General features: G+C 56.5%; 2 protein-coding genes across 4 annotated transcripts in view; both read right to left on the reverse strand.

Annotated features, from left to right (window-relative positions):
• Positions 1–159, reverse strand: part of TOMM40 (translocase of outer mitochondrial membrane 40) — an 8,230-nt gene extending 8,071 nt beyond the window's left edge. The window contains exon 1 of the mRNA XM_030886205.2: positions 14–159. Coding sequence (XP_030742065.2) covers positions 14–159 — 146 coding nt within the window. The remainder of the gene's footprint in view (positions 1–13) is intronic.
• Positions 160–2,006: 1,847 nt separating this feature from the next.
• NECTIN2 (nectin cell adhesion molecule 2) overlaps positions 2,007–15,350 on the reverse strand; it is a 47,292-nt gene continuing 33,948 nt past the window's right edge. Inside the window, exons 6-9 of one of the 3 annotated variants that reach the window (XM_045292505.1) lie at positions 8,971–9,124; positions 4,308–4,371; positions 4,011–4,097; positions 2,007–3,089 (exon numbers count right to left, since the gene is read on the reverse strand). In XM_045292505.1, coding sequence (XP_045148440.1) covers positions 2,826–3,089; positions 4,011–4,097; positions 4,308–4,371; positions 8,971–9,124 — 569 coding nt within the window. In that variant the 3' untranslated portion in view covers positions 2,007–2,825. Of the gene's footprint in view, positions 3,090–4,010; positions 4,098–4,307; positions 4,372–5,678; positions 6,388–8,970; positions 9,125–12,859; positions 13,625–15,350 lie in introns of those variants that run through there. The other 2 variants (XM_045292507.1, XM_045292506.1) reach the window with 2 other exon arrangements.

Here is a 15,350-nt window from a genome sequence, read left to right on the forward strand (position 1 = left end):
CGCGCAACCGAACCTGCTGCCGCCGCCGCCTCCACCGTCGCCCCGCCCCGGCGGACCCATTCGCTCGGCTTGCCTCGGGCTCCGCCCACCAGGTCCAGTGTCCAGCCTTGCTATTGGGAGGCGCGGGTGGAAGTCCCGCCCAGTTTCTTCGAACGTCATTTTCTAGTGGTCCGTGCTCTCAGGCACGGCACGGCGTCCCTCCCTCGCTTTCTATTGGCTGGAGCCGCCCGCGCCTACTGGCCTGCGACACCGCGGGTTCCAGTGCTCCCCCGCCATTGGCTTGTGTTGCAGACTTGGCAACGCCCATCAATTCGTCGCCTCCACCCCTCTCCTCTAGGGTTCCTTCTTTTGACCCCGCCCCACGGCGACATCGCCATGGTAATTGGTCAGTTTTGTACTCCCTTCGGGGTAACGATTGGCTGCGCTTGTCCAAGGGGGCCGATCCCGATGACGTAGCACCCAAGGCGCGCTCATTGGCTAACAGGCCAGGGTCGAAGGACAGAGGGGCAAGGTGGGTTGCACGGCAGAACTGTTGGGAAGCAAGGTCAGGTCTCGCGTCCCAACAGGCACCGCGGCAGAGGAGCAGCCCTCTGATCCGGAGTCGCCGGCCGAAAACCGGAAGGGCCGGTTCTTCCCACAGCACCTTGGGACGACGCTGTGCCGGTGATGCGAACCCCTCCTTGCTCCTTTGCTACCCGTACCTCTTAACGCCCAAGCTACCTTTTGACCCACCCCTTTCCTTACCCAGCATTCCTGTGCCATCCTGTCCCTGCCGTTTCTATCTTTGGCCCATTCATTCTGATCCCATTACCCAGCATCCTCCGCCCCATTCATTTCAGCCTGGTTGCCTGTCGTGCCTTTGGCCCTTTCCTGCCTTTTCACTGGCATCATTTTTCCGGCCCTTCGCCTCTAATCACCCATCAAGTTTGGGATCTGTTCATTCCTGTCCATTACCCATCATGCTCGCGACCCATATTTCTCCATTTCTCATCACACCACCTTGGGCTCATTCATTCCGATCCATTACCCATCATGCCCTGGGCTTCTATTGCAACATTACTCATCATTTTGCCTTTGGCCTATTTTTGTCATTTACCCATCAACCCTAAGCCTTAATTACTGCTATTTCTATCCTGGTTCCGTTTATTTCTGCCCATTACCCACTAGACGGCTGGAGCACTGATTCTTGTTTCTTATTCGCCGTGCCCTGGGCGCCTTGCCTCCCATTACTTCTGCCATCTATCTGTAGCCCACCTTGACCTCTTATCTAACTCACCTCTTACTGGTTAGCGACCCTCTAGGGCAGGGTTCGCCATCACCTCTCACCTAGTCCCGCAGTGAATTCCTTCCCTTTATTCTCCCCCTGGGCTACCTCTGCGTTACCCATCATGCCTCCGTGTGGAAAACGGAAGACCTGGGAGGGAGTGTAGAGGGCCTAATCTTTACATTATCTACATTCGTACCCACAGGGCTTGAAAGACCAGCTCTAGTGTTAGAGAAAGATCTCCATTCGTCGTTCTGAGATAAGATCAAGGTCAAGCACGCGTCGTTCTGAGATAAGATCAAGGTCAAACACGCATTCCCCAGACAGAAAGATGTCCCTACAATAGCCCTCCGGAGGAAAGCTGCTGTAAAGATGTTTGCTCAAAGGACCTGGATGCTCACTGTGAGGCTTTAAAAGCAATCAGATTCTTTTGTCTAGGAGCAGTGGACTCCCTTTGATGCCTTTTGATACTTATAGGGTGTTCCCCTGTGGAGCGCAGGGCCATCTAAGGTTAAGACACTGCTCATTTCTATTGTGTTCGTGCTCATTTCTATTTGCTGTGGAATAAACTCATTCTCTCTCTTACTCCTATTCCAACATCAGAGATGAGCCCTTGCTTTTCTGTCTTCTTTAATTTCTCTAATTCCACACCCTGCTTCTAAGCACCCGTTCGACTGTGGGGCTGGATCCCACATCTCCACCCCTCATCCCCTTCACATCCCACAGAAAACACGGGGCCTGATCAAAGTATAAACTCTTATTTGGTAGGAAATGTTAGTGTACAAAACAGTAACAGGTCCCCTACCCCCCAAGCCAGGTCACCACTCTGCTCTGAGGGGGGGGGCATGCTTGGGTCCCCAGGTCCCCATCACAAGGGGGCAGGGGAGGAGGGCTCAGTAGTCTTCAAGGTAACAGCAAGTTCTTCACTTACGGCTGGTTCCCTCAAGGCACTTCCAGCTGGGGCTGCCTGTCTAGCCCTGGGCTGGGGCTCTAAGCCCTGCTTCCCCACCACGCACACATGGGAATGGTGTCTTCTCTGTTGGTAGGCACCATCAAGTGGGATCCGACTCAGGGCAGTAGGAAGGGTCTAGACCCTGAGACTCCTGCTTGCAGGAGGGAGGAGCTAGAGAGCTCTGGCTTGGGCTAGGGAATCCCTTTGTCCCTGCAGAAGAGGGTGAGGGAGGGGGTCTGCTGCCCAGAGGGCTCAAGTCGGAGCAGCAGGGAGCCTCACCGGGCCCACCCTGGCTGGCAGAGCTGGGGGTCATTTCCTGTGCTTGAGGACAAATCAGAGGTCTGGGGTCTTCTTTGGGAGGGGGGAGGAGGAGGATTGGAGATGTCAGTGGAGGCATCGGGGGATGCTCTAGTCTTGAGAGGAACCTTGGGGTCAGAGGTTGTATGGAAACGGGTCCCTGTGACCTCTGGAAATAAGGTGCCAAGGGAAACCTGGTCTCTCGGAGCTGCAGGTCCCAGCAGGACCACCAAGGTAGAAGTCACCGATGGGGATGCATGTGTGATAACTGACAGTGGTCTGGCCAGAGGCCAAGGTCAGGGAGCCCAGAAGTCAGACATACATGGCCCGGGACATGACGAAGCCTTTGCCCAGGTAGGACTCGGAGGGGCTCCCATAGGACAGGGCATCATAAACGGGGTTCATCTTGTCCATGTATTCCTCTTCCTCCTCTTCATCTTCCAGTTCCAGGGAGACCCCTTCCACGGTGACTGGCACTGTGGACACCATGATGGGGGGTGCCTGGCCGGTGGCCCCCAGGAGCAGAGGCCCGGAGCGCTCTTCCAGGGTGGGCAGCTCATGGTATCGAGGCATTTCCTGGGGGTGGAGGGAGGGAATGGGAGTCAAAGGTCACCGAATCCCAAGGGGACCCCAGAATCCTGACCATCTCTGCCCATGCCAACTAGACCTGGCCTCACCCTTTGAAACCCCGCCACCCTCCTCCCAGGTCAAAGAGACATACACTTTATTCCCCAAGCTCAGCCATGGGCCTCACCTTTGTTAATTTTGTCTCTGGACCCCGACCCAAGTCTTTCCCCGTGAACTTCAACCTCAATCTTGATTTTGACTGCTTCCTCTGAAGCCCAGAACCACGCCCTAGAGCCTACACTTCCCTCGGGCTCCATGTGTGGCTCTGGCCCCACGGCGGGGAAAGCCACCTGTCCTGTCCCAGCTCCCAGCACCAAAACAAACACGCGGCCAGCAGGCCAAGCCGAATGCATGGTGACCTAGTGCATGTAAGTTTCCGAGGCTGTGAATCTGTTGTGGGAACGGACAGCTCATCTTTCTCTTTCAGAGCAGTTGGTGGGTTTGAACTGCTGACCTTACAGTTAGCAACCCCAACATCCAACCCACTCGCGCCACCAAAGCTGCTGCTTCCTAGCGCCAAAACCCAAACCCACCAGTTGAATCTGTCTCATGGGGCCCTCCTCCATGATGGGATAGAACTACCCCTCTGGGTTTCTGAGGTGGTAAATCTTCATGGGAGTAGAAAGCCTCATCCATCTCCCAAGGAGCAGCTAAGGGGTTCGAACTGCAGACCTTGTGGTTAATAGCCCACAGTATAATCTACAAGGCCATCTGATGCTAGCCTCCTTGAACCTGTGACCTTTACGGTCCACCCTCGTGGTGGCCTTGGCCCTTTTCAGCCTGACCGCCGCTGCTGCATCCTGAGCACATCGCTGGCCTCCAAGCTCTGGCCTGAGAGCCACCCAGACCCCAAAGCCACCTAGCTCCTACCTGCTCGGCACACGAGACACCAGCATCAAAGTAGGGGGTCTTGAGGGGGCTGTGCTCGGAGGCCCCCAGGGTGAAGAGCTGGGAGGGCTGTGGTGGAGAGGGAGGGAAGGTCAGGACCCTCCAGCCAGTCTTGACCCTCCCAGGAGCCCCTCCCAGCCCTGGCCATGTTGGAGGAAGGAATGGTTGAGGCGGTTGGGATGTGGGAGGCAGGGTCACCCCTCCCTGGCCCTGGCCAGCTGTGGTGGTAGAACGGGAGGGTGGAGGTGGGGCAGCCTGGGCCCTGGGGGAAGTGCTCACCTTCTCTGGCTCTTCTGTTTTTGACTTCGGGCTCGGGGGGTTGTATGATGGCGGGCCCTCCAGGCTGTTGGGTAGGAGGGAGGTCAAGTGGAGACAGAGACCCCAGAAGGCAGGACTCTTCCCTCTGAGTCAGTACACAAGCTGTCCCATCTGTCCGGAACTCCCTTTCCATCCCTGCCTCTCTCCGACCCGGCCGACTCCTACTCATCCCTCTTCTGCACCCCTCAAACCCACCCTGATGCTTGGGATCCATCGGGAGCACCTGCTAAGTGGGCCCCCCACACACACTTCCTTGAGTTTGTGTGTGAATCCTAACACCAGGTCAGTGAGGGCCCCACCCTCCACCCCCAGCTGTGAGCTAGGGGTGGGGAAGGCCAAGTCCCCTTGTCTGAAGAATGGAGGAGAGAAGAAAGGAACAGTGCTTTCCTGTCCCTAAGGGCAGGGTCAATGCCCTCATTCCACAGCCCCCACCCCCCACTCGCGGACCAGAATATCCTGCGAACAGGAAGGAGGAGGAGGCTGGAGGTTGGGTGGTGGTGGTTTCTGTTAGCGGCTGTCCAGCTGGGCCCAGTTCCAGTGGAATGTAAGGCTGCCCAATCCAGTGCCAGCCCCATTGGGATCTTCAGGCTTTGTGCTGGCTGATTTTTGGAAGGAGATCGCCAGGCCTTTCTACCTAGTCAGTTGGAGTCTAGAAGCTTCGTTGAGACCTACTGTGGCCGTTGCGTCATCGCCTGTCAACTTGCGAAGGGGCGGAGTCTAGTCCATCAATCAGGTCACAGCCAATGAGGCCTCTGTGTGTGGGCGTGGCCTTCTCCTGAGGATCCTGGGAACTCCTATCTTCCTCCCGGGAGGCGGGAGCACACTCTCTGCTGCACATTCCTGTTGACAAGCCCCATGGAGCTATGCTGATGGCAGCCAGAGCCCTGGAGCTGGAGGAGCCATGTGGAGACCCACGCCAGCTCTAGCTAAGGTGCTTCCACCGCCACTGGAGCCACAAGACTTTCCACCCACTGGCCTGTGATCTTCCTGCACTTGGTGCAAGTCATTCCATGTGTTGTATGAGTCTGAAGAGGAATTTGCAGACTGGTATTGGACATGTGGGCTATATCGGACTTATGGACTTGATCAGGACTGGGCTGGGATGTTTTCTTAATATACAATGACTCCTCTATAAAGCTCTTTCTTATACACAAGTGGTTCTCAACCTACCTAATGTCGTGACCCTTAAATACAGTTCTTCGTGTTGTGGTGACTGCTCCCCCCAACCATAAAATTATTTTCATTGCTTCTTCATCACTGTCATTTAGCTACTGTTATGAATCGGGCGATCCCTGTGAAAGGGTCGTTCGACCCCCAGAGGGGTCACGACCCACAGGTTGCTGCCTTACACCTATGCGTGCCTCTGGGCTTGTTTCTCTAGTCAACGCAGACACACACCCACTCTGCCTCAGAGCCACACACAAGTGTCCACGGATGGGTGGGGTGGCCGCCCGTGGCGTGCTCTGGTTGGGAATCCCGTGGCAGGGTATCTGTGGTGCAGTGAATCCCTCACTCAGCCTGACCCTGCCTTCTCCATGGTCTCACGGCAGGAAGCAAACCTGCCGCACCAGACAGGCTTCTTTGGAAGGGTTGGGAACAGCAAGGAGGTTGCTGAGGGCTAAGGGGCGCCTGACGCCCGGCTACGGTGCTTTCCCACGCCTCCTAAGCCTATGAAAGGGGGACACCCAATAAAGAAGACCGGCCGGGGAAGAAGCGATGTCTTTGAACGGATGTGCTGGTGAAGGAGGTTGGAAACACCAGGGACGGCTGGAGAACAGGCAGATCCGTCTCGGGGAAGACGGGCGGCCAGCGTGCTCCTGCACTTGGGACGTGAGGTCAGGCGAGACCCGTCCCTGGAGAAGGACATCATGCTTGGTCAAGTGGAGGGGCAGCGCCAGGGAGGCCCCGGAGGAGGCGGATGGACGCCGTGGTTCACACGTCACAGCTCTGGGGAGAGTGCAGGGCCCGGCGGGGTTTCCTTCGGTTGTCCACAGAGTCGCTAGGAGTCAGAACCAACCGGACGGCACCCAGCGATGGAGCCCTGGTGGCGGAGGGGTTAGGCGTTGGGCTGCGATCTGCACGGTCGGCGGTTCGAAACCACCAGCAGCGCCCGAGGGGTTGAGACCGGGTTGCCTACTCCCGCCAACGGTGACGGTCTCGGGGGATCCACAGGGGAGTGTGACGAGTCAGCGGTGGCCCCACAGCAGTGTGGGAGTCACAGCGGCAGCGGGCCACGGCCTTGTGATGCCCGCCCGCCCGCCGGAGGACTGGGTTAAGAGCAAAAATAAAAACATCAAACAGCGATCGGGCCAACCGTGCCTCGGAGCAACAGAGGGCAGGGCTGCTCCTGCGGGTTTTCCGAGACTGTCAGCTCTGCAGCGGGGGCAGAGACCTCCATCTCGCCCGCAGCGGGGCTGGTGGAGCCAGACTGCTGGCCTTGCAGTTAGCCGAACACGTAACCACTGGGCCACCGGGACACCTTGCTGATTGGATGGGCGCCTATGTGAATGAGGAGCATTTGACCTTAATGAGGGGATTGGTCGGTTTTGCCATCCCAGTAGGTTTAAAATGAGCCATCCCAGAGGTTAGAAGGGGGACCATGCGACCACTAAGAGACAGGAAAGGAGGTGTTCTTGGGACCCCAGGGTCACTCGGCTGGGAGCCTCTTAGACTCAGGAAACAGGTGCTGTAACACTGAAGATGGCAGAGAGGCGGCCTAAACAGAACCAGGAGGCCACCAGGAAATGGTGCAATGGCCCAAGGGGCCGAGGAGGTGAGAGAGCAGGAAGCTTGCTGGTGGTGTGGGGTGTCCTTGGCTCTAGCTAACACAGCTCAAGAGTTTTGTTAACACTTGCCCGAGCAGGGCAGCAGCCTGGCTGACCCAAGGGACAGAAGGCCAATAGGCCAGGAAGAGGCCTGACCAGAGAACTGTATCCTGAATCGTTTCCAATCCTGTTGCTCCCCACTGTGCCCCATCATTGTGAGAACGGCCTGTGAAGTTGTGTGTGCCTCACGTTGTCCAGCGAAGCAGAGCAGGCTGGGGGAGGGATGGTTGGTGTCTCCCCGCAAAACTCACTGCCACTGAGTGCGTGCCAGCTCAGGGAGTCTGTAGGACAAGGTGGAAGCGTCTCTGTGAGTTTCTGAGACGGTGATGCTTGAAAGGAGGGGGAAGCCTCGTTTTCCCGGGAGCAGCTTGGTGGTTTTGAACAGCTAACCCTGCAGTTCTCGGTCCAGCAGGGAACCTACTGCTCCAGCAGGGGCTGCGGTCAGAACTGGGGAAAAGATGGGCGGGTGGACGCCTGTGTAACCCCCACCCTCCCACTGAGATCAGCCTGTGCTTGCTTCTCCTTCTGGGTGAAGGTGAGGAGATAGATCTAAGGACAACCCTAACTGCCGCTGTTTTTATCATCGTTGTCTCCCCTCCGGGAGCCCCAGTGAAGAAATGATTCTCACTCTGCCATGGAGCGCGTGCTGACTCATAGCGACCCCATGTGACTGACTGAGAGACTGCAACCCGTTTTCCTCCCTCAGAACTGCTGGTGGTTTCGAACTGCCGGCCATGCGGATCGCAGTCTAACGCGGAACCACCTAACAGCCCTAACTGACTAATGGCAGAATGGCTGACAGCCTCGAGGTCAGCAGTTCTAAATCACCAGTGGCTCCTCGGGAGAAAAACAGGGTTTCTACTCCCGTCTCGGAAACCCACAGGGTACCTCTACCCCGTCTTGTAGGGTGGCTGTGAGTTGGCGTCAACTTGAGGGTGGTGCGTGAGAATCACTTCGAGGGTGCCTACACCCAAGGGTGCTCATATCCACTTCCTTTGATTCCAACTCCTAGCAACCTTATATAAGGTTTTCGAGACTGTCCACCTTTATGGGAGCAGATGGGCCTCATCTTTCTCCCAAGGAGCGACTGGAGGGCTTGAACTGCCCACCTGGCAGTTAGCAGACCAATGCGCTTACCCATCAGTGCCACCAGGACAGACGTGTAAAATTTGCCTCATTGTGCTTTAACAAGTGTTCTACTCAGGAAGTCTGGGAGACTTTACTCAGAAGAGGTATTTCCCCAATCCATGGTCATGGATATTTGAACAGAGATTCTACTTGGGCTCATATCCCCACCCCACCCCAGTAAAGACTACGTTTCCCAGCATCCTTTGCAGCTACAGCTAACCATGAGACTAAGCTATGGTGAATAAGTGTAACTCCCAGCTATTCCCATCCTGGGCAGCCACGCATGCTCCCTCTCCTGTCCACCTCCTCACTGGCTGAAGTACCAGGGACCTTGGGGGCAGGAGGGTAGTCATGTGCATAGAGCCTGACGGGAATGGCCCTACCTAGGATGGAGAGCTACCTTGGAATGAAGACAGGGGCCAATTACAGGGAAGGTGGAGAACATCAAGATAGCAAGAGCCTGAGGTCAGACGACTTCCCGGAGTAGAACCATCCTACCATCTCAGGCCTCTACAGGAGAGAAGAAACCTTCCCCCCCCCCACCTGTAAGTCACGGTTGTGGGGGGGCTCCTGGGTTCCACAGTTACCTCGGACCTTCCTCTCCCACCTTCCCCCCACCCCGAGGTCTGGCTCCTTCCTACCCTCCCTGCTCCTCAGGGCCCATCACTCACTCCTCCTCCTCCTCTGCCCCCTGCAGCCTCTGCTCCTTCTGCTGTTGCCTGCAGATGAGGATGCCCGTGGCGACCACGGCCGTCGCGATGATGGTGGCGATGATGCCCCCAATGATGCCACCGGTGGCCCCTGCGCCAGCTGTGCTGGGGGTCTCTGCAAGGCAAGAGCGACAGCGTAAGGGGGTCTCCAGGAGGAAGCTGCAGCTCCTGAGTCTCAGGGCTGCCCCTTACCTGCCTACCCACCCCCTCTCCACAGGGCAGGGGACCCTTCCCGAACATCGGCTGTGTGTCCGGCTTGGGTAGCAGAGGGGCGGACATGCCTTTCACAAAAAGGCCCACACCATCGGGACCGGGAAACAGGCATCAGAAGACCCCAAACAAACAACAACAAAAACATACTGTTGAGAACAAGGGGGATTGGAGCAAGAGACCCAAGCCCATCTGTAGACAATGGGACATCCCCTCACAGAAGGGTCACGGGGAAGAGATGAGTCAACCAGGGCGCAGTAAAGCACCAATGAACCACACAGTACTCCTCTGGTTCCTTGAGGCTTCCTCACCCCCCACTATCATGACCCCAGTGCTGCCTCTCACTGCAGTTTAGACCGGAGCATGGGCACAGATAAAGATACGAGCTCACAACACACGGAATCCAGGAATTGGAATGGGAGTAGCAATACCAGGAGGGTAGGGAGAAGGTGGGGAGAGGAGAGGATGAAGGGGGAACCAATCGCGATGATCAACACACACCCGGGGGGGGGGGCGAACAACAGAAACTGACGGGGAAGGGAGGACAGCGGTTGGTGTAAGAAAAGAAGATAATAGTCATGTATCATTTCTCAAGGGATCAAGAGGGTAGGCACGGGGGTAGGGAGGGGGGAAGAGAAGCCAATCCCAAGGCTCAAATATAAAGTGTTTAGAAAAGAATGATGGCAACCTATGTACAAACAGGCTTGATACAATTGATGTATGGATTGTTGTAAGAGTCCCTAATAAAACTAACCCATGTACAAACAGGCTTGATACAATTGATGTATGGATTGTTGTAAGAGTCCCTAATAAAACTAACCCATGTACAAACAGGCTTGATACAATTGATGTATGGATTGTTGTAAGAGTCCCTAATAAAACGATCTTTTAATAAATTAAAAAAAAGATTAAAAACAAATATTTAGTGGAATTTCCCAGTTGGGGGAGGGGAGGCGGGAGGGGAGCCCACACCCTCCTGGAAGGTCTGTTCTGGTGGGGAAGAAAGACCACGAATGTGCACTAAGACACCGAGCTGGTACAAGTGACCTAAGACCTCTATACACGGGATGGAATCAGGAAGTGCTGGAGTCAGAAGCCCAAAGCAATTTTCATCAGGGAGGCCTGGGAAGGCATCCTAGAAGTTGACCTGTCAGCCAAGACCGGAAGGGGAAGTCGGGGTATGCCAACAAGAGGAGAGAGCCCACAGGAGCCGGGGGTACGGTCAGGGCAAACCCAGTGCTCAGATCTGGACCCAAGCTCCCTGGTTCACGATGGAAATTGAGTCATCTGAGTGGAGGCGGAGAAAGTGGCTGAGAGATGCTGACAGGCGGACCTCTCCTTCTGAGCACCTAAAGAAGTGTTTAGGGAGCAATTGACCCATTCACTTGTTAATTTCCACACTCATCCCAGGGAGCTTCAGGCCCTGTTCAGCCCAAGGCATCTCCAGCCAGGTCCCATTGGGGGCTGAGGTGCAGATGGGCGCCCATTGGGTGGCTCTGACTCTGGCATTAGCTAAGGGGAGTCACGCGGGCACACACACGCGCGTACGCACACGCATGCTTGCAAAAACTCCCACAGCTTTCACCCTGTCCATCAGCCCCATGCTACAGATGGAAAGATAAAAGTTCCAGGAGGGGGGGAGCTGATACCAAGGGCTCAAGTAGAAAGCAAATGTTTTGAGAATGATGGTGGTGGCAGATGTACACATGTGCTTGACACCATGGATGGATTGCGGTAAGAGTTGTAAAATGAAAAGAAAAAAAAAAGAGTTGTAAAATGATTTTTAAAAAAGAAAAGGAAATTTAAAACATAGGCAAAGGAATCTCCTGGGCAGTAGAACACAACAAAGTTTAAATAACATGTAAAATAAAATGATTACTTGACAACAACAAAAAATGTCCGCAGAGGAGTAAAGCCTGGGTCCCCATTGGTCCCTGAAGTGGACTCACAGCGACCTCACGTTGTGTGAGATGACAGCACGCTTTTGCCAGGCTGTGGCCTGGTGGCACAGTGGTAAAGTGCTCAGCACCCTAACCCTAGGTCTGACGGTTCGAAGCCCCCAGCCACTCTGTAGGAGAAAGGTGTGGCAGTCCTGCTTCGAGAACGATTTCCATTGCCTTTGGAAACCCTATGGTTGGAAACCCTCCTCTTTCTCCAGTGGTGCGGCCGGTGGTTTTGAACTGCTGAACTTGTAACGAGCAGCTCAAGGCATGCCCCTCGTCAGTTCTACCCCGTCTTCTGGGGTCACTAGGACGCGAGGAGTGGGAATGGACCGGACAGTAATGAGGTTTAGTGTTTGCTGTGGTTCTCTTTTGTTACCATTTGAAAACAGATCACCAGGACTTTCTTCCAAAGTGCCTTGGCCTGGATGGGAATGTCCAGCTTGTTCGTGGCCCAGGGCCTAATGCCCAGGTATGGATTTCAGATCTCCCACTTCCTGTTGGGCAGCCTGGCGCTGGAGAGCGGAGGAAGGAACACTCATTGCCATCATGCTGACTCGTGGCCAGTTGATTCGAGTCAGAGACCCCGTGGAGGAGTGGAAATGCCTCCTGTGGATTCCCAAGACTGTAATTCGTCACAGGAGTAGAGAGCCCGGTCTCTCTCGAGCTGTGGCCTGTGGGTTTGGACCCAGCCTTGTGGTTAGCTGCGCAGAGTGTGCATTACACCACTGGGTTCCCTGCCATCATTCTGAAGTGACGGATTATCCCTGGGCCGCTATTGCCCACACATGCCCGGAGGGCAGCCCTGGGTGTCTTGGTCACCCCACCCCCACGTCTACAGCACCATCCAGTGCAGCACCTAACGAGTAAATGGGACCAAACAGGTGGTAGTTTAAATGAGTTTGGTGGCTCAGCCCCACTGGGATGGCATTTCCAGCACTTCTCCAGTGAATCCCTCCACCAACCAGCACCTCTGACAAAGTGCCCCTTCACCAGAGGCAGGCAGCCAAGGGCAAAGGGGACTTGCCCAGTCACTTGGCATGGGAGGCGGTGCTGGCACTCGAACCCTGCTCCTTCCCTTCCACTGCGTCTGGGGTGGGGTGGGGGGGTGGAGGTTATTCTGGCTGGAGAGTGTGGGAAGTGGCACACTGGGACACCTCCCTGTGAGCCACATCCCAGCTGGGGTTGGGGATAAAGAGGAATGGGGGGGGGGAGGCCACTTGTAGGTGGTGGAGGTGGGGGTTTCCCTGACCCCTCATACTTTTTGGGGTCTCAGAACCGGGAGCAGTCTTTCTGTTAGACACACGTACCCAGCCCCAAGGCCAGCCCTGCTCCCCTGCCACTTGCCCTGGGACGGAGTCCAGGCACTTGGGCAATGGAAACCAGACCAGCTGACCTGGTTCCCTGCCCCTTGACCTGCAGGCAGCGGTGGGGAGAGTGGTGTGTGTGTGTGTCTCTCTCAGGTGTCCAAGGGACCAAATGCTGAGACCCAGCACCAGGCCACCTCTCTCATGACCTGGGAGAGACCCACGACCCCCCTCGTCTCTAAACTCCTGGGGATCCAAGAGTTCACCCTCACCAACCCCTGGGACTCAGTTGCCCCTGCCCCACCCCACCCCCACCCGACTTTGTTGTCGTCCCTCCCCCCAGCCAAGACCCAGGGTGAGGTCCGAGGTATTACAAGACACCCCACTACTTTCTTCCAATGTGTTTATTAACTCCTGAGTGGCATGGGCAGGCCAGAGCCAAAACCAGTCCTTGGGGCCCCTTCCTGGGTCCCGGTAGTGGTGGCCCAGCCCTGCCAGGCAGCCCCTGCCAGGCAGCCCCCGCCCCGGGCCAGAAGTCCAGTGCACGTGACGCCCTCCCGCCACTCCGAATCCCAGCACAGGTGGGGGGGGAGTACGCCAACATTCCAGTTCCAGTGCTGTCCAGACTAACAGGTCCAACCAGTCCAGAGCCTTCTATGGTTCCACTGGAAGGGTGTGTGTGTGTGTGTGTGTGTGTGTGTGTGTGTGTGTGTGTCTGTGTGTGGTGTCCTCCCGGCTGTCTGTCTCTGGGTCACACGTAGACTGCCCGCCTCGAGATTATGGAGCCGTCCAGCTGGGACTCCATGTCGTCCTCCAAGAGTTCCTTGGGCGGAGGTAGCATCAGGCCTTCCTCTGCCTTCTCTTCCTCCTCCTCCTCCTCATCATCGTCCTCCTCCTCCTTGCCATCTGGCCTCAAAGGACCAGGGTCTGATGGGGTCCAGAAAACAGGACCCCCATTCCCAAACACCTGAGTTTTCGGATCCAGTGACCCTCTGCCATCGTCTCCTCCTTCTCCTCCTGGGCTTTTCCTCCGCCTCCTCTTCCTCAGCAGGATGAAGGCCAGGGACCCCCCAGCCAGCAGCAGCAGCACCACGATCGTCCCCCCCACGGCCCCCCACACCTCTGGACCCACGGCTCGGGGCAAGGCCCGGGGGGCGTCTGAGGAGAGAAAGGGGGTGAGAGAAAGGAAGATACGAGGTCAAGAGGAGAGTTTGGAGTGGGGAGGGAAGACACAGGATAAGTGGAGGGACGGATTAGGGGCCTGCGGAGCAGGAGGTCCCTGCCTGGGCAGAGTAGTAGAGGAAGGGTGGACGGGGGCAGAGAGAGGGGCTTCCTTTCTGCTGTAGGCTGGGTGGGGCTCCAAACTGGTGTCCCCCACCCCCCATTGCACTGCCTCACACCTGTGCATGGCTATTCACAGCTGAGGGCACCGGTGCCCTTTCCGAATGTGCACCAGATGGGCCACCCAGCGCGCTCTGGGCTGAGAGGGGCAGATGTTCTTGTTGGTTGTCCCCCCCTCACCCCCGACTGAGACCTTTCAGGGACCATTTGCCAAGCCTTTCTCTGAGGGACCTCATTATGTGCACCACCCAAGGACCGCCCGTCCGTGTCTCTCGCCTCCCCCAGGGCACCCCCAAAGAGGCTAAGCTCAGTGGGGGTCTATGGGGGGAAGGGGCGATAGACAGAGGAAGCAGGAGAGGGGTGAGGAGGGGAGGGGTGCCCTAAGCAAAAAACAAGACACGATGCCACCAGAACCTTCTCCTGCATCTGCCTTGGCCCGCCCGAACATGCAGGGCCCGACGGGAGGGATCTCCGAGGTTCCCTGGTACCCGTGACTCCCCACCCTCAGGAAGGGCTAAGAAAACAGACCTGCACTGGAGGGGGGTCTGCGCATGTGATATTCTCAAACCCGGCCCCCCACCCACTGGGCTATCAAATCAGGTTAGTCCTCTCCTTTGTAAAAGGAAAATCTCAAGCAGGAAAGGTACGCTAAACACACACATCCTGGCTTGGGTTTTGCTGTAAAAACCTGGGAGTGGGGGAGGCTGTGGAGTTGTGACCCAGGGAAGAGCTGCCCTGAGGGCTTTTCCAAAACTAAATCTTGAGGGGAGCAGACCGCCACCTCTTTGTCTCAGGGCCGTTTTGAATTGCTAGCCTCTTCGGCTCACAGCCAGGTGCTCAATCGTTGTACCACAAGTTACGGTGTGTGCATGTGTGTGTACACAGACACACTAGGGTGCTTCGAAAAGTTCACAGGATAAATGGAATGAAAAGATAACCCTCAATGTCTGAGTTATGCCACCAACTGCAAGTTCAGCGGTTCAAACCTACCAGTGGGCTCCTCGAGAGCAAAGTGAGGCTGTCTGCTCCCGTGTAGAGTCCCAGACTCGGAAACCTACAGGGGCAGTTCTACCCCATCCTGTAGGGTCGCTCTGAATCAGAATCGACTCCAGGGCCGTGGCGTGTGTGTTTGGGTTTTCACTTTCATAGCAGTGCCCAGCGATGCGGCAGGTGTCTCCGGAGGCCCACCTCCTGTGGAGGGCGGCTCCCTGCGTGCCTCCAAGTCCGACTGCCCCAGCGGGTTTTCAGGGCTGGTTTCTTAGACATCGATTCTTCGGCGGCACAGGTGGGTGGTGGGCGGCTCCAACCTCCAACATGCCACCCAGGGACGCCCCTGTACGAGAAGTGCTGGCCGGTCCAAAACATGGCGGGGAGCCAGGCATCCGAGGCGTGGCCGCTGGGCCGTGCTTCCGCAGGTGTGGGGCGGGAACAGGCAGCCCAGGGTGTCCTGTCTCTGCAGCTTTAAAGTCGGCTTGGGTGTCCTGCTATAGCTTTGGTTGTGTGTGTGTGTGTGTGTGTGTGTGTGTGTGTGTGTGTGTGTGTG

The sequence above is a fragment of the Echinops telfairi genome, unplaced genomic scaffold, assembly GCF_000313985.2.
Source record: "Echinops telfairi isolate 266 unplaced genomic scaffold, ASM31398v2 ScPeMD7_655;HRSCAF=1070, whole genome shotgun sequence".
Taxonomy (NCBI): domain Eukaryota; kingdom Metazoa; phylum Chordata; class Mammalia; order Afrosoricida; family Tenrecidae; genus Echinops; species Echinops telfairi.